The following is a 19457-nucleotide window of genomic DNA, read 5'->3' on the forward strand; positions in this document are numbered from 1 at the left end:
CTTCTGCGCGAGCGCGGAGAAGTACCCGGATTAGCACAGGGCTTCCGTTGAGGAGTTCCTTTTTTTTTTCTTTTCCCCCAAAGTTTTGAGAGCCAATAGGAAGCGGACTGACTGGCGCGCGCGAGAGAGAGGTACAGTTGGACCGCGCACGGAAAGAATGTGCCCTGGCTCAAAAAGAGGATTAGTGCGCATGCGGGATGAACGGGGGGGGGGGGGGGGGGTGAGAGAGAATTATAAACCCTCACTTTGCTGTTACCGCGCCTGCGCACTTGGGCGGAGAGTCCTCTGTTTCTGAAAGATGCGGCCTGTAGTTGGAGCTCCACAGCCTTGCCAGCTACGCAGTTCTTAAAAGCTGGCGTTTATGTAACTGAAACGCAAGAGGCGGATCCTTCTCGGGAGACATTCCGCTCCTTCTTTTATTCTCCACCCACATCTTGCGTGGGCTGCATGTCTGTGATTCTATGGCCGTTCAGGAACTATATATCAGGCATGAGACAATTTGGGCCTTCCAGGTGTTTTGGACTTCAACGCCCACCATTCCTAACAGCCTCAGGCCCTTTCTTCTTTCCCCTCAGCCGCTTAAAGGAAGAGGCCTGAGGCTGTTAGGAATTGAAGTCCAAAACGCCTGGAGGGCCCAAGTTTGCCCATGCCTGCACTGCAGACTTAACTCAACCAGAGAAGTCAGCCATTGCAGAACACTTGATGAACCAACCTGGACACAGTATATTATTTGAGAACACAGAAATGCTGCACGGGTCAAACAACCACCGTAATAGACTATACAGAGAAGCCATGGAAATCCATAAGCATGTGGACATTTTCAACGGAAAGAAGGAAACCATGAAAATGAACACAATCTGGCTACCAGTATTTTTTTAAAAAAATCAGGACAATAAATGAACAACAACTCTAAAAATGGGAATTACAGACAGGAACCAATCAGGGCCAGCTAACACCCCCCAACAAAGGATTCCCTCAGGCAGGAAGCAGCCTGACTTTGAATCTGCAAGGCCATTCAGTGCTAATCAAGCTGGCCAATTGCAACATTCACACTTGCCTCAGGATGACAGTTCTTTCTCCCACTCTGAACCTTCCACAGATATATAAACCCCTGCTTGCATAGTTTCCAACACCTCAATATCTGAGGATGCCTGCCATAGATGTGGGTGAAATGTCAGGAGAGAATGCTTCTGGAACATGGCCATACAGCTCAAAAATTCACAGCTACTCCAGTGATTTTGGCCATGAAATCCTACAACACAATGCTCGATCCAATTTCTACCTTTCGCTTTGAACTATTAGCATGCATGAATTTCTGAAGCGTGACAGTTAAGAGCAGATTTTCTCCAATAATCCATTATCTCAGAAACTTGTCTGGAAAAAAATTGAAGAGGCCTTTAAGTGGATTAAGCACCATGAACCACATAGGGAAAATATTGTATAGTGCTTGGGCTTTGATATGCAATACAGTACTTAAAAATATTGAGCCCCTCGCAAAAGAAGTGGCCATTGCAGATGTTCATAGTAGATGTTCATAGCATAGCAGGCATGGAAAAACTTCGGTCCTATGGGTGTTTTGGAGTTCTACAATTCCTATTAGCCGGTAGGGTGTTAGGAATTGTGGGAGTGGAAGTCCAAACCACACGGCGGGCCAAAGTTTGCCCATGCCTGGAAGGGAATAAAATTTGTAACTTAGGTCTTGAATATTTTTATCTAACAGCACTTAAATTTGAGACAAATTGGGAGCAATGCCTGCATGACAAAGAGTGGAATACAAAGCAACCAAGAAATCCTATAGTCACTTCGACTGTACTTCTATATCCATGTACTGAAGGAGAAACTCCTTTTAAAATCAATGTGATTTGCTTCTGAGTAAACATGTATAAGTTGCACAGATATGATCAGATGAGTTGGAAACTGCAACTTGCATTAGCAGGGCTAGGCTGCTGTCCTATAAAATCAAGAAAGCTACTATGCAATAATATTGATTTTTTAAAAAATCCTATTTTTAACCACTAGGCTTTCATCTATATACTTAAGTACCACAGCTGATATGTATGTTTATTTAAAATAAATTATCTACTAATCTTTAAATAAAAAAAAATCTTTCCTTTTCCCAGGTTTGAACACTTGCAGTAAGTTTGCCTTTACAGCTTTCTGATTTAATGAGTCTCAGTCCTTTGGAGTATTTACTTCTCTGTATATTGTTTGTATTCCAAAATGCAAATAAAGATAGCCGGATATGGCCACCTCACTATGCAAACAGCATGAAATGTTTTAATTGCTTTGGCAGCACTGTAATACTTTGATGTCAATTTTTTAATTATGGGTTTAAATTACTTTTTCATAGAATCATAGAGTTGGAAGAGAACTCGTGGGCCATCCAGTCCAACCCCCTGTCAAGAAGCAAGACAATCACATTCAAAGCACTTCTGACAGATGGTCACCCTGCCTCTGCTTAAAATCCTCCAAAGAAGGATCCTCCACCACACTCCAAGGCAGAGAGTTCCACTGCGGAACAGCTCTCACGGTTAGGAAGTTTATTTATTTATTTATTTATTTACTGTATTTATAGTCCATCCTTCTCACCCAAAGGAGACTCAAGGCAGATCACAATGGCAAACATTCAGTGCCATTAGACATACAAACACAGACAAAGACAGAAACAAAGACACAGAGGCAATTTAACATTTCCTGCTTCCGGTTTCATGAGGGTATGCTCGATTTCAGCCATAAGTTCTTCCTAATGTTCAGGTGGAATCTCCTTTCCTGTAGTTTGAAGCCATTGTTCTGCATCCTAGTCTCCAGGGCAGCAGAAAACAAGCTTGCTCCCTCCTCCCTATGACTTCCCCTCACATATTTATAAGGTAAAGGTAAAGGTTTTCCCTGATGTTAAGTCCAGTCATGTCTGACTCTAGGGGGTTGGTGCTCATCTCCATTTCTAAGCCGAAGAGCCGGCGCTGTCGGTAGTCACCTCCAGGGTCATGTGGCCGGCATGACTGCATGGAGCGCTGTTACCTTCCCGCCGGAGTGGTACCTATTGATCTACTCACATTTGCATGTTTTCAAACTGCTAGGTTGGCAGAAACTGGAGCCTCTCACAACGGCCGCTCACACCGCTCCCGGGGTTTGAACCTGGGACCTTTCGGTCTGCAAGTTCAGCAGCTCAGTGCTTTAACACACTTCGCCACCGGGGCTCCTTTCACATATTTATACATGGCCCTATATCATGTCTCCTCTCAGCCTTCTCTTCTGCAGGCTAAACATGCCCAACCTTTTAAGCCGCTCCTCATAGGCCTTGTTCTCCAGACCCTGGATCATTTTAGTTTCTGTCCTCTGGACACATTCCAACTTATCAACATCTCCATTTTGGCATTGTTGTTTTTTAAACAAGTCTATTGAGGGCCTAAACAGCTATCATGCTTTCATAAATGTTCCGGCCTTGCAGGTCTCCCAAACTAAATTTGTGTGTGTATTTATTTGTTTGTTTATCCCTGCAACAAACGAACATAGTTACTACTCTGGAATTTTTTTTCTATTTAAGTAACTATTTACTTTCTCCATTTGTAGCTAAGATTGCAAACATTTATCTGGTAAAACTAGACTGGTTTTGCAAACAGTATCTGGTGATAGTACCTCCCTTCACAACATGAAAAGCTTGCCTCCCAGTTTCTACAATTTGCTGCTAAAAGGACAGGTGGAAACTAAAGCAACCTTATTTCTAAACCATTCTCCCCTAGTGAGGTCAGACAATATAAAATAGATTAGGACTGGAAAGAATCAGGGCAGAATTGTTCTTCTGGTATCAATGTACCATAAGTTTAAGGAAGTTAGCATGCTTTGACATGGGAGTTGTAATCTTTGATCTTCCCACTTTTGGTGATTTTGTTACATATTCTTTCCAGATGACAAGAAAAGCCCATATAACACACACATGTATGCATCAAGTAAGTTTTAGCAGCATAGTATATAAAAGGAATATGCAGCTTAGTCCAAATCAGCGAGAACATTTCTGCTACAGAAACAGTGGAGATGCCTTGACCATCTTTTGGACTTCAGTGTCCAGATGCTGAAGCCAGCATGTCCAGTGGAAAAGGCAGTGGATTGTGGGGACTTTTATACAAAACATTTTAAAAAACACCCTTATTCTAGCAACATTTTACTTGATTGTGTCTGAAACACCTAGTAGGCTGACAATTTTAATGCGCATCTTAATAGGCCACAGCATCTGCACCATAGTCAAAGCACTCTTTGATCTATAATTCCCAAAGTGTAGCTGCTTTAGGCTTATGAAACACATTTCTCCCTGAACTACGTAGAAAGGGAGAGAAGTGGAGCAGATGGCTGATCATTGGCTGGAAAATAAGGATTTAGTCAAGCTCTTGTGAAGCAGTGATTATTGTCTGCTGAGATTTCTATTGGCTGATGTTTGCAGGAACTCAGTTTTGCTTCTCTGCATGTCAGTTTCTTCCCTCTACTCCATGCACTACATTCTTACCAATGGTACCTGCCCATTTTAACTACAAAGGCCCTATTACAGTTCTGCTACTTTTACTGTTTCTCATGTCGTTAAATATTTTACACACACATTTCACAGATGAAGGCAACTAAAATGTATTTTCATATAAGGTCACTGAAAGCCCCTTACCATGTTTGTCATTTGTGTGCAACATCTTTAGACCAGTGTTTACCTATAAATGATATGCAACAGTGATATAAAGATGTTGAGGCAACTATAAGGACATACAGAGGATATGGAAGCATCCTAATTCATGCACCTGAGTGAATTTCCATCATGTGACAATACCGTGTTTCCCCGAAAATAAGACAGTGTCTTATATTAATTTTTGCTCCCAAAGATGCTCTAGGTCTTATTTTCAGGGGATGTTTTATTTTTCCATGAAGAATTCACATTTATTGTTGAACAAAAAAATGAACATTTATTATATACTGTACAGTAATGGTCATCATAAACCAGACAAACTGTGAATCCTATCAAGAATTTCTTGTTACTACCAATATTTCCATGTACAACACTTTATGGTGCGTACATTTACGGTACGATCCTTTATGGTACGATCCTGCATGCTCTGGTGTTCTGTTTGGCGGGCCTGCTTCCAAACAAAAACTTTGCTAGGTCTTACTTTCAGGGGAGGCCTTATATTTAGCAATTCAGCAAAACCTCTACTAGGTCTTATTTTCTGGGGATGTCTTCTTTTAGGGGAAACAGGGTATTCTTGGGGACTTGTTTTCATTATCTCCAGAACTGTATTATACCGAGATAAAGCACTTTTTAAAAAATAGACACAATTTGAAAACTTGTTTACATTTTATTAATGCACTTATCTGAAACATTTTTTGTGCTTTTCTAACTTAAATAGTGTAACAACAATGACATTCAAACATAATACAATAACAAAATCAGCATCAATTGACCTGAGTAGGGATATTAGAACAGACCCATAGTCCTCTTCCTATCTTCTTTACTCCCCCACCACCTAGTTAACAAGCTTCTTAAATTAAGATGGGGAAAAACGAAGGAATTGGGATAACACAAACATTCCCTCTCCAAAGCTTAAGATCATACATGAAATTCAGTACTGGAGTTAATAGATAACTGTTCTTTTTTGCTACTAAGGAGAGGTTGATGGTAACATGAAGTAGCAAGCTGCTCTAGATTGAGCAAGGCTATTCTGTATTTTCATCCATTCATCTATTTTTCATCAAGTTTTGGCCTCATCTCTAGCCATTCAGATTATCCCCCCCCCCCAAAAAAAAAAAAACACCCCATAATGCTCAATTCCCTTAGATGATGACTGAATGCACCAGGGGATATTTACTTTAAGAATTTCATCTATATAACTGTTCACCACTATTGTGAATGCAGGCTTTTGCTCTGAGGAATAGCAAATATTAAGTAACAGGACTAGAACATGTAAGTAGCAGCCCAAATATTAGACTGAATTTTAAAAGCATTCTTTAGGGCGTTGAACATCCTTTAGGATTAATATGGGATCTAGCTCTTTAGATAGTTTCAAACATGGAGCAGATCTGCTGTCCCACTAAGAGGGGAGCCCCCATCATCTGCTTGATGCATTTCATGAGGTGCATCTACACTGTAGAATTAATGCCATTCGACACTACTTTAATTGCTGTGGCTCAATGCTATGGAATTCTAGAAGTTGTAGTTTAATGAGGCACCACCACTCGTTGGCAAAGAAGGCATACAGTCTTGCAAAACTACAGTTCTTGGGATTCCATAACATAGAGCCATGTCAGGTAGACTGGTGTCAAACTGTATTAACTCTACAGTGTAGAAGCACCCATGGACACAAGCATTAGCCAGAAGAGAATTGTCTCTGAGGGACTTTTGTATTATGATAATGAATTAAATGCTGACAGAATGAGCCACTTGCCTGCTTTTGTGTAAAGCCATCTTTGAATGTATATTGAATGACATCTGTTTGGAAACTGTTCCTAGGCTGAAAGCAGCTCCAGGAGGCTGTGAAGGGAAACAGCTTGACTTGCATAGTACTGATTTGGCTTGGATTTTAGGACCTAAATGATGCTGATAGGAATCTGGTGCTATCAGTATACTTAATTCTGTACTCTCTTTAATACCTGTTTAGCGTGTTCATTTATAATTAAATAGATTGTTTTGAAGATGGCACAATTCTCCATACTCCACTATTTCACAGGCAATTGATCCTGGAAAGAAAGGGGAAGAATTATAAGCACAGCGTGTCCTCAGAATCTGAGAGTACAGCGAACCCTGTAATTTTCTAATCATATAGTAGCAGTTATGACGTTGCTGCAAGGCTGGGTCAAAGCTGCATATGCTCTTTTAATTACATGTTCCCACACACTTTATTATGATTGTGTTCCTTTTAAAGTGTAGTCAAATGCAGTTTCTTGCATTTGTCATACAATTTGCCTTTACTGTACAATATTTAGAATTTATATCTGCAATATTTAAAATTGTTATTAATTGCATTTGGTCACAAAACCCTGAAAAACATTTCACCTGCTTTTTATTTAGGAAATTTTATTCATATGAAATGTCATGTTTCGTGTTTTTAGTAAAGAAAATAGAAATCAAGCAGATAGATTAAGATCAGTGGTTCCCAAAGTTTGATCTTCCTATCTGTTGACCAAACCGGCTGGGGTTTCTGGGAGCTGAAATCCAAAACACCTGGAGGACACACATTATGGGACTGCTGATTTTGTATTTTATCACACAACACTGTTAAAGCACAGTTACGGCAGGATAAAAGCAACTTTGGAAGGTAGGGGTTCAACATTATGGCTCTCCTGTGGTTGCATTGAGCTTGATTCATGAGTAGAATGTCTCTTTTAATTGATGGGGAAAAATAAACACAATATCCCTGTTCTTTTGCACTCTTCCTTGTGCAATAATATCTGTCTGCTAGAATCCCAATATTGCAAAGAGGAGGAAGATCTTGTAAGAATGTCAAAACTTTACTACTCTGTAGTTGCAATGGCAAGAAGAAGATAAAAAAAAAAAACAGGAAATAAATAGGGCACATAGCAGGGTAGGAAAAACACAGATCCTTTGCAGGAGAGTGGTCATAGATATTCACATTAATAAAGTGTTAGCACTTCGCAATTGCAGCATGAAAGTGATCGTTCTAATAACATAATGTTTCTGATTAAACAACACGATTGCAATGAGAGGACAGGCTGGTGTGATAACATTCTTAAATTATTAATTGGTTCAATTGATGCCAGTTAGTTCCGAGCTGCAATACTGCAACTTGTCAGTGGGCTTTCATGGGTTGCAGGATATAAGGGAAGTGTCACCCTGCCAGTGGGTAGTATTTGCATCCTGCAAGTGGTCCTTATTATGCCCTCAAATATATATGTACCACCAGTTGGCCTGAAATTAAGTTATTCCATGTGTATATTCATGTGTGTTTGCAGCATATCAGCTGCTGTCTTGTATTTACAGGATCTAAAGTTCCTTTATTTCCCTGACCCTACCAAGTACCAGTCTGATTTAAATGGTAGGAAAAAAAAATCAATCTTTTCTAAGCTGCTCCAAGTGCCCTATGGGAAGATGGGGCGGGATACAAATAAAGATGATGATGATGATGATGATGAAGAAGAACAGATTGTACCCAACAGTCAATGGTATCATGGAAGATGTGGCTTGCTGCCCTGGGACAGCCCAAAATCTTGGCTTGGGACCCTAGAAGGGCTAAGTTTGCCTTCTGGGCATGAGTTTCCCCACCTTTTTCTTAGATCCTTCATAGAGATGTTACATGTTTAGGATATTGCAGTGACCTTGGATAGGGTTTTCTTGGGCAGATAAAAAAGCTTATCAGGGTTATAATATTAGGAGCAATCTTCCTAGTTCGTGTTATGAGCTAAGTATTTGGTTAAAATGTTCTTAGGATGGCCAGCAGGTCACCATCAGGTGACTCAACAAGATCAATTCTAGGGAGCAGTCATTTCTGCAAAGAATAAATGTTTAAGTGAGATTAAATTTTGTTGATCTTGTAATATATATGAATAAGCAATACTTTAAAGACTTTTGCAATTCTTGAGGAAAAGGTTAATTTTCAGCTTCTTTTTTCTTTTGCCAGTTTGTTCTGCAAACAACCTACTGCTTGTTAAAATGAGAAAAAATTGACAGTAGCATCTTATAAATGCCTCCCAGCTGGCCAGCCTTAGCCCACACTCAATCTTCTCTGTTGGAGATTATATTAATGCAATCGCTCTATTTCCACAGATAGCCGAATGGGAAGGGATGATATGCGCTTTTTAATGTGCTTAAAATCCTCTCCCCACTGAGTGAACACCCACAGGCTATTTCCTACAAATTCCATCTCTGGCAGGACAGAATTCTTTCCATCCCACTCCCCATGAAACAAATATTTCATGCATTAATGTCTATCTTTTTTGCACTGCTCCTTTCCCTTTTCAAAAAGGAGTTTCCTCTGTTGTAAGCATTTCAATAGCAAACTCCTTGCAGTTTCTTCTCTCCCAGCCTTATGGCACTTTGAAGACAAACAGGTTTTATTTGACGTAAGCATTCAGGGATTCAACCCATTTCATCAGATCATATTGATAAAGTGCGGTGCAACTTGAAAGTGTGCAAACAAACAACAGGAACACATCTGACATAAATGCATTAACATTTTAAAGTTCATTGTCAGTTCCCTGCTATAAAGGCATTGAGTGCCACAAGGAAGAAAACCTGCAAGAGGGCCTGATATGATCTTATTATTTCAGAAGGATCCCAGAGCTTTTTTAAACTAGTGGAAATGATTTTTCATGTTGGCCTGGCTGATAAATTGGGAAGGTGGGTGTTTTGTGTGTAGGAAAGACCTAGTTCAAAATACAGAAAGAAAGAAAAATGAACAAGATAGTAATCTCAAACACTGCAACCTCAAACCTAGCTTTGGTAACGTTATTATGAGAGCTTTTGTGGCAACACTGCCACAAAAACACAACATTCAAGTTGCTACATTTTTGTAACTACTTGGGGTGTATCTACATGACAGAATTAATGCAGATTGACACTACAGCTCCCATGATCCCTTAGCATGGACCCATGGCAGATAAAGTGGGGTCAAACTGCCTTAATTCTGCAGTGTAGATGCACTCTCTTGTCTTTTTCTGATGGAGAATGTGAGAAATTCTGTGTTGTTGAAGGCTTTCATGGCCGGAATCACAGGGTTGCTGTGAGTTTCCTGGGCTGTATGGCCATGTTCCAGAAGCATTCTCTCCTGACATTTTACCCACATCACCCACATCTATGGCAGGCATCGTCAGAGGTTGTGAGATTTTCTGGAAACTAGAGAAGTGGGGTTTATATATCTGTGGAATGTCCAGGGTGGGAGAAAGAACTCTTTGTCTGTTTGAGGCAAGTGTGGATGTTGCAATTTTTTTCATGTCAGGAGCGACTTGAAAAACTGCAAGTCACTTCTGGTGTGAGAGAATTAGCCGTCTGAAAGGACGTTACCCAGGGGAACCTTAGATATTTTGATGTTTTACCATCCTTATGGGAAGCTTATTTCATGTCCCTGCATGGAGCTGGAGCTCTGTTGCGATTGACTGCACAGAGAAGGCATTGAAACTCACAAGCATGTGGACAATTTCGACGGAGAAGAGGAAATCATGAAAATAAACAAAATCAGGTTACCAGTACAGGATTTTTAAAAAACCCTAAAAGTAGGACAGTAATTAAAAAACAACACTCAAAAAACGGGAATTCCAGACATGAAAAAAATCAGGGCCAGCTAACACTTCCCAACAAAGGATCCCCCCCCCCCCCCGGGTAGGAAGCAGCCAAGCTTTGAAGCTGTAAAGCTATTCAATGCCTCAAACAGACAGAGTTCTTTCTCCCAGCCTGGACCTTCTACAGATACCGGTTTTTTTTTTCGTGTCAGGAGCAATCGGAGTTGCTTCTGGAGTGCGAGAATTGGCCGTCTGCAAGGACGTTACCCAGGGGACGCCCGGATGTTTTGATGTTTTATCATCCTTGTGGGAGGCTTCTCTCATGTCCCCGCATGGAGCTGGAGCTGATAGAGGGAGCTCATCCGCACTCTCCCCAGGTGGGATTCGAACCTGGCAGCTTTCAGGTCAGCAACCCAACCTTCAAGTTACGAGGCTTTTATCCCCTTGGCCACCGGGGGCACCTTACAGATACAGTTGATTCTCACTTATCCAACGTTCTGGATTATCCAACGCATTTTTGTAGTCAATGTTTTTAATACATCGTGATATTTTGGTGCTAAATGTATAAATACAGTAATTACTACATTGCATTACTGTGTATCGAACTACTTTTTCTGTCAAATGTGTTGTATAACATGTTTTGGTGCTTAATTTGTAAAATCATAACCTAATTTGATGTTTAATAGGCTTTTCCTTAGTCCCTCCTTATTATCCAACATATTCGCTTATCCAACGTTCTGTCGGCCCGTTTAGCTTGGATAAGTGAGACTCTACTGTATATATACCCTACTTGCTTAGTTTCCAGCAAACCTCACAACCTCTGAGGATGCCTGCCTGCCATAGATGTGGGGGAAACGTCAGGAGAGAATGCTTCTGGAACACGGCCACGCATCCCGGAAAACTCCCAGTGAGAAATCCTGGTTGCGTAATCTCTAGATGAGTTGGAGATGGAAAATGGTTTGTTCCAGTGCCACTAACGCACCCCTCTTTCATGGCGCACATTGGTATGGTCCAGTAGCCTTGCAGAAGGGAGGCGGCTGCGGAGGTGAGCGCCGGCTCCATTTCTGCGCCGCCGCCTTTGCTTTGGAGGGCGGGGGGCTTCCTTTTGGGGCAATGGAAAGAGGGGAGGGAGCCTGGGGACAAGGCAAGGTCTTTGGCAAGGGGAGGGAAAGGCTGTTGCGAGGACTGAGCCGAACTACACCAGGTATGGGCCAACTTGGGCCCTCCGGGTGTTTTGGGCTTCAACTCCCACCATTCCTAACAGCCTCAGGCCTTTCCTTTCCCCCCTCAGCCGCTTAAGCGGCTGAGGGGGAAAAGGAAAGGGCCTGAGGCTGTTAGGAATGGTGGGAGTTGAAGTCCAAAACACCAGGAGGTCCCAAGTTGGCCCATGCCTTATCCACACTGTAGAATGAATGCAGTTTGACATCACTTTAACTACCACGGTTGGCCTATGTCTTTAGGAGTATTGACGGAAATGTGTGGCCACATAGAGGAAGGTGTGGTTGTGTGAGATTTGTTAAAATTCAAATTAGATGCACCCACTGGAAAAAAAGGTGTTTGCATAGTGGTTCAGTGACATAGAGGTGACAGATGCTTCTGACCAGCAGCTGAGGGATTTGTTTTTCAGGTCCAATTTACCAGTCCGAATGTATCTCCTCCTTTGAGCCTACTGTAATAAGATCGTCTGGAGAGGGTCCTGCTCTTGATCCCATCAACCTCGCAAGCGATAGGGACGAGAGACAGGGCCTTCTCAGTGGTGGCTCCTTGGCTGTGGAACTCTCTCCTCAGCGACATTGGTTTGGACGGATGGATTTATGCACCTTATACTATGTTGCTGGTCATCAACCGTAATAAATAAATATAATGCACCTTATACAGTAGAGTCTCACTTATCCAAGCTAAACGGGCCGGCAGAAACTTGGATAAGCAAATATCTTGGATAATAAGGGATTAAGGGAAAGCCTATTACACATCAAATTAGGTTATGATTTTACAAATTAAGCACCAAAACATCATGTTATACAACAAATTTGACAGAAAAAGTAGTTCAGTGTGCAGTAATTTTATGTTGTAATTACTGTATTTACGAATTTAGCACCAAAATATCACGATATATTGAAAACATTGACTACAAAAATGGCTTGGATAATCCAGAGGCTTGGAAAAGCGAGGCTTGGATAAGTGAGGCTCTACTGTATGTGTTTTGTTTATTGTTTCATGTGTTTTAAATGCTTAATGTAAATTGTTTTTAACTTTTATGTTTTACTGTATTGTTGTTTTTATTGCCATCGGGTGAGAAAGGCAGGATAGAAATGACATAAATAAATAAATAAATAAAATTTCCTAGGCATAATTCTGAAATATTTTTTCCAGACCTATATAGACATGTTTTCACTGAAGTATTTGGCAGCCAACAGTATCTGTGACTCTTTATCATCATGTTCGGAAGGCTTTTGATTTCTGTTATTGCTGTTTTTAAATTGTTTTATATTTTAGTCTGTATTTGGAAGCCACTCGGAGCCATAGGGGAGTGGCTGCATATAAGTTTGAATAATAAATAAATAAATGTTTTCCAGCTGCAGAGGGCTTAAATTGGGAGAACGTGGTCTTCTGCATCATTGTAATTCCCCACTGCTAGGTTCAGAATGAATGGCCGGTGGTGCAGTGGGTTAAATCACTGAGCTGCTGAACTTTCTGACCGAAAGGTTGGTGGTTTGAATCTGGGGAGTGGGCTGAGCTCCCGCTGTTAGCCCCAGTTTCTGCCAACCTTGCAGTTCGAAAACATGCAAATGTGAGTAGATCAATGGGTACCGCTCCAGTGGGAAGGTTGCAGTGCTCCATACAGTCATGCTGGCCACATGACCTTGGATGTGTCTACGGACAATGCCGGCTCTTCAGCTTAGAAATGGAGATGAGCACCAACCCCCAGAGTCGGACAGGACTAGACTTAATGTCAGGGGAAAACCTTTATCTTTACTAGCTTCAGGATAATCACTTTTGAATATTCCTTACCCAAGAAAACTTCATGAAATTCATAGGAAGTCAATGAATGACTTTAAGGCATATACTTGTATACATACACAGGGTAGGGTCTGTTGCTGAAAACATGTTCCTTTGGCTGAATCGTACACTGTAGAGTTAATGCAGTTTAACATTAGCTGCCATGGCTCAGTGTTATAGAATTAGGGAATGGGATTTGCAGTTTGGTGAAGCACCAGCACTCTTTAGCCGAGAAGGCTAAAAACCTTGTAAAACTGCAACTCCCAAGATTCCATAGTATTGAACCATGGCAGTTAAAAGTGGTGCCAAACTGCACTAATTATACAATGTAGATGCACCCTTATGTTAAGCCATTTTGTTCATTGTTACAGTGGCTGACCTCCAAAAAACTGGTGATATAGGAAAACTGGGTTGCTGTGAGTTTTCTGGGCTGTATGGCCATGTTCCAGAAGCATTCTCTCCTGACGTTTCGCCCACATCTATGGCAAGCATCCTCAGAGGTTGAGGGATCTGTTGAAAACTAGGAAAGTGAAGTTTATATACTGTATCTGGAATGTCCAGAGTGGGAGAAAGAACTCTTTGTCTGCTTGAGGCAAGTGTGAATGTTGCAACTAGCCAGCTTGATTAGCATTGAATGGCCTTGCAGTTTCAAAGCCTGATTGCTTCCTGCCTGGGGAATTCTTTGTTGGGAGGTGTTAGCTGGCCCTGATTCACTCTTGCCTCAAGCAGACAAGAGTTCTTTCTCTCACACTGGACATATAAACCCCACTTGCCTAGTTTCCAACAGACTTCACAACTTAGGATGCCTACCATATATGTGGGCGAAACATCAGAAGAGAATGCTTCTGGAACATGGCCATAGAGCCCGGAAAATTCACAACAACCCAGTGATTCCAGCCATGAAAGCCTTCGACAACACGAGAATCCATGACTCTTTATTAGCATGTTTTCCAGCTGCAGAGGGCTTAGGATGGGAGTAACATGGCCTTCTATGTCATTGTGATAACCCTCTGCTAGCTTCAGAATATTCATTTTTGAAGATTCCTTGCCTAATAAAACCTCATGGAATTCATAGGAAGTCGATGTGTTACTTGAAAGCATATACCTGTATGCATACATATGGTAGGATCTGTCGCTGAAAGCATGTTCCTTTGGTTGAGTCTGATCTACACTGTAGAGTTAATGCAGTTTATTATCACTTTAGCTGACATGGCTCACTGTTATCCTGCCATAGATGTGGGCGAACATTGAATCCTGGGATTTGCAGTTTAGTTTGTTTTTGGTTTTTTTTTTCCGTGTCAGGAGCAACTTAAGAAACTGCAAATCGCTTCTAGTGTGAGAGAATTGGCCATCTGTAAGGATGTTGCCCAGGGAACGCCTGGATGTTTTGATGTTTTACCATTCTTGTGAGAGGCTTCTTTCATGTCTTCTTACGGGGAGCTGGAGTTGACAGATGGAGCTCACCCGCTCTCCCCAGATTTGAACCTGTCGGTCAGCAGTCCTGCCAGCACAAGGTTTTCACCCAATGCAGTGAAGCACCAGCACTCTTTAGCCAAGAAGGCTAAAGACCTTGTAAAACTGCAACTTCCAGGATTCCGTAGTATTGAGCCATGGCAGTTAAAAGTGGTGCAAAACTGCACTAATTATACAATGTAGATGCACCCTTACTTTTAGCCACTTTGTTCATCGTTAGAGTGACTGACCTCCAAAATACTCAGTGTGCTGGCAATGGAGGGAAAGTTTGGAAGCACAGTTTCTTCACATTTTTAAAAATTCCTCTTGAGAAGGCAAACATTTGATAATTTCCCCCCATTTTAGAGCTTCAGAAGAGGCAGAAGCTTTGTTCCTTATGCAGAAGCATTTAGCATAAGTCAAAGAGGACGAGCTGCTCCCATGACAACAGAAAGGCTGAGGATTGAGAAAATAATATAAAGACAAGGTATAAAAATTCTAACAAACAAGGATAAGGCAGCTTTAAGACTAAAACTACAATTTAGATCCTGTTTTTATTTTTAATAATTTTACTCATGTCCATATTTTATGCCCAAGGCACTGCACAGGTGCCGTTAGCCGCTTTGAGTCCCTTTTGGGGTAGAGAAAGGCAGGATATAAAAATTGCAAATAAATAAATAGGAGAAAGCATAGAAATGAAATTAAAATGCATTTATGTATTTGGTGAGGGAGATATGCTGATCACTGCTTCTAAAACTGAGTCCAAAAAATAAAAAGTTTTCTGAATGGCATTTAGTGGCTGTTTAAGGCTTTACAAATCTGCTGTGCAGTGTTTACAGTGGATTCTGAAGATGCTTCAACTATACTTCATAAAGAAAAAATGTCCCATTTTGCAAGGCTTATAAATGCTGATTTGTTTTTAGTAAATGTTTGATTTTTATACCTATTTAATATACTCATATACCCGAGGCCCACACAAACATTTCTTAGGACAAAAGGAGTCCCGAGTGGAAAAATTTAAAAATCCTGCGCTAGATTGCCAAAATTGAGAAATGAATTTCCTTTTTTATTAACATTGATGTAGCAGGAAGTATTTCCACTCTTACCTTCCTATTCATTCTAAGGTTGTGTTGCCTAATGTTTCTGAATGAAAGTATTGAAAGCATTTAATGCCACACATCAGGTCAGTAGGAAGACATGTGGGATACAAGGAGTCAGAAGTACAGGCTGGACAATAAGTCACCCAGTTACATTCATCAGTTGCGTTACACCCTTTGTGGCAAAATAATACACACCTGCTGCTGTTGACCTACTAACACACTTACTGCTGCTCCTCAGCACATGTTTTTCATCTATATAAACAGAAAGTGGGACATTTTTCACAATTTATCCCCCTTTCTAAGTACCGTCAGCTCTCCACATTTGCTGCAGACAGGAGCACAGAACTCTTGTGAAAGTAGAAAAACCAGGAATTTAAACAACTATTTTTTTTTACCTGAATGAACACCTCTTGGGGTGTATCTTTACAGTAGAATTAATGTAGTATTTATTTATCGTGTCAGGAACGAGTATCTCTGTAGTTCTTAGAAAACTATTTCTTGATTTAAGAAGCTGGTGTGCTGGCTGATATCTGAACAAGGTCTTTACCCTTCTCTGCCAAGGAGTAGTGTCTCAACAAATTACAAGTTCCATGATTCTATAGCTTCCATGATTCCATGGAAGTTAAAGAGGTGTCAAACTGCAGTAATTATACATTGTAGATGTATCCTGCTTCTACCAGAAGACCACAGAATTGCACTGGAGGATCTAGAGATTTCTGTCAAATCTGCAAAAGTTAAATCTGTAAATAGAGAGGGCCAACTCGATAAGGGTTTGAATAAAAATTGTCACAGAAGGAGGCATGATTCCATTCCAAAACATTATGGGTGATCAGGAGTGTTTCTGAGCATTTCTGCTAAGTATGAAATATTGCCTCTGTTAAAGCAATGCGAGCTACTTTTAGAAACATTTTTATTATAAAATTCCCTGCCTCAGTCATAGAATTAGGTTGTTTCTATTAAGTTTGATGGAGTCTGATCATACCGCAGTAAACTCACAGAACACAGTGGCCCGTATATAGTTACCCAATCCAGTGAGAAATTAAAAGGTCTGTTGTGAAAAACATATACATAATTTTACGTTGTGCTTTAACTGATAGCTAGAAGCAGTGTGATTGGAACAGCCTTCTAGGTGTGCTTAGACTGCAAATCCCAGCAGCCATAACCAACACATTCAATTGTGAGAAATGCTGGGAGCCTCAGTTCAACATCAGGAGCACCCAGACTGCTTTTTAAAGTTATTTCTTGCCTTTTCATTCTTAGAAGATGGTATAACATTAAACTCTCATTTGCTTTTGTTCTTACAGGCCTTTTCCACCAAATGAAATGGCAAATGCTACTTCCAATTTATTCATGACTTTCTTGGCCAGATCTCAGCTCGGCTTACTCATGCCAGGCCTTTCCGCCTTACACAATCAAAGAACGAATGGGAAGTTTTCCCAGCATTTCAGATATGCAACCGATTTCATATCAGGACCGGAGAACAAAGCCACTGTAGAACGTCTGTCAGAGTTATCTGTGGATATCAAGAAAATCCGTAGGCTGAAGCCATGGGTGCTCTCAAAAGAGGTGACGTATGTCAAAGAAATGGCTAGTATTCTACAAAAAATAGGAGCTGATGGGAGTTCTGTAGCATATATTTTTGAATGCTGTCCGGAGGCCATCCTTCGCAGCCCTACAGACGTCAGTTGTCAGAGAGACCTGTGGTTATCCATCTGCCGAAATGAAAAGCAGTTAGTTGAATTAATAAAACGGTTCCCAGACTCCTTTTTTGCAGTTGAACACTATGAAAGCCAGAAAGCCAATGTCAGATTCTTTAAAGACCTGGGGCTAAAGAATACCATTATCAGTAGGCTTTTAACAAGTGCCTCGAATATTTTTCATAATCCTGTGGAAAAGAACAAACATATGATAGAAACCTTGCAGAGTCACTACTTAAGCCTAGGAGGTTCACAGGAGAATATGAAGACCTGGCTCCTGAAACTATTGAGTCAAAATCCATTCATTTTGTTAAATACTTCTTCCACTGTCCAAGAAAACTTGGAGTTTCTTCAGAAGAACAAGTTTACTGATTCAGAAGTCTTATGTCTTGTATCCAAGCTCAAGGGGTTTATTGTTCAGCTCAACCCTGCCACGATGCAGAACAGCCTGCTGTACTCAAAGAACATTTTCAAATGCACTGATCAAGAACTGAAAGAATTAATACTAAAATGCCCTGCCCTTCTCTACTATTCGGTTCCAGTTTTGGAAGAAAGACTGCAGGAGCTCTTGAAGGCTGGAGTTTCTGTAGACCAAGTTAAAGAGGCGCCTGGAGTATTGGAACTTTCAACAGAAATAGTGCAGCACAGGATCAAAAAATTAAATGCCATAGGCTTCAGTTTAAAGACTGGCAATCTAGAATATCTGAACGGAACAAAAAAAGATTTTGAAACTGCTTATGGAAAAATACAAGCAAAAAGGGAGAGGCCTATATTTAATCCAGTTGCTCCTTTAAATATTGAAGATTAAATTCCAGAACATGCTTAAGCAATGCTGTACGGAAGAGAAAGAAAAGCAACGGATGCACCTTTTACACCTTAAGTAAATTAAACCTAATTGGCAAAGTGAATTTTTTTATTCAGATGTACTTCCTCCATTTTAAGAGGAAATACATTATGTGATGGACTTGAAAGCTTTCATACCTAATTGGAGACCAGTTTATCTGTGCCTTGAGCAGTATTGTTCATACTGAGTATATACTAAATAGAAAAATTAAGCAGCTATAACATTCGGTCTTATTCCATTCAATTGGAACATAAAAGTTTTTTAGACAATGCTTCTGGCAATGCTTGGGTTCCATAACTATGTTCTTATTAAGATTGTCATCTTCCATGTAAACTATGGGGGTTTTTTTGGTTTTTCATATGCTAGGCACCTCAATGATTGCTTCGTTCTCCTGGATTTTCATCTTTGGATAATGTTTTGTCTAAGTTTTGTAGCTGCAGAGTTTTTAAAAATATAAAAATGCACAATTGTATTCCTTGACTGTGCCATGATTTTAGGTACAGTAGAGTCTCACTTATCCAAGACTCGCTTATCCAAGGTTCTGGATTATCCAAGCCATTTTTTTAGTCAATGTTTTCAATATATCATGATATTTTGATGCTAAATTCATAAATACAGTAATTACAACATAACATTACTGCATATTGAACTACTTTTTCTGTCAAATTTGTTGTATAACATGATGTTTTGGTGCTTAATTTGTAAAACCATAACCTAATTTGATGTTTAATAGGCTTTTCCTTAATCCCTCCTTATTATCTAAGATATTCGCTGATCCAAGGTTCTGCCGGCCCATTTAGCTTGGATGAGACTCGACTGTACTAAGGCTGCATCTACACTGTAGAATTAATGCATCATTAGGGATGGATTTTAATGTATAGGATGTATGAATTTGAGTCAGTAGTTCAGCTGGAGCCTGACAGTTTCTACATTTAAAAAAATTAAATGCTTTGCTTCAACATTTATAATCTAGGTTTGGGATAACAGAAGAACTGGGTCAGATAAATAAAAGCATGTTGAGTATATATATCTGTCTTTTGCTTGTCCATCTAGGCTGTTCAAAGCACTGAACATAGTTCTTAGGCTTGCTACCTAATCTCTTTAACTAGAAATGGTAAGGATTAAACCTTGGACATACTGAACGTATAACATGTTCTCTTA

General features: G+C 40.4%; 1 protein-coding gene across 2 annotated transcripts; it reads left to right on the forward strand.

Moving 5' to 3' along the window:
* On the forward strand, nt 1-19321 carry mterf2 (mitochondrial transcription termination factor 2). Of its 2 annotated transcripts, XM_008110599.2 has the most exons (3): nt 1-131; nt 2351-2530; nt 17060-19321. In XM_008110599.2, the coding sequence occupies exon 3, from the start codon at nt 17079-17081 to the stop codon at nt 18258-18260; it is 1182 nt and encodes a 393-aa protein (XP_008108806.2). In that variant the 5' UTR covers nt 1-131; nt 2351-2530; nt 17060-17078; the 3' UTR covers nt 18261-19321. The 2 variants fall into 2 exon arrangements, with proteins under 2 accessions (XP_008108806.2, XP_062839101.1); XM_062983031.1 differs by lacking the exons at nt 1-131; nt 2351-2530 and adding an exon at nt 11116-11248.
* Nucleotides 19322-19457: the final 136 nt, after the last annotated feature.

This window comes from Anolis carolinensis, chromosome 5 (assembly GCF_035594765.1).
Source record: "Anolis carolinensis isolate JA03-04 chromosome 5, rAnoCar3.1.pri, whole genome shotgun sequence".
Lineage (NCBI taxonomy): Eukaryota > Metazoa > Chordata > Lepidosauria > Squamata > Dactyloidae > Anolis > Anolis carolinensis.

What these genes read in the sequence shown, in the direction of transcription:
- mterf2 (XM_008110599.2), top strand. Translation starts at nt 17,079, where the DNA reads ATGGCAAATGCTACTTCCAATTTATTCATGACTTTCTTGGCCAGATCT.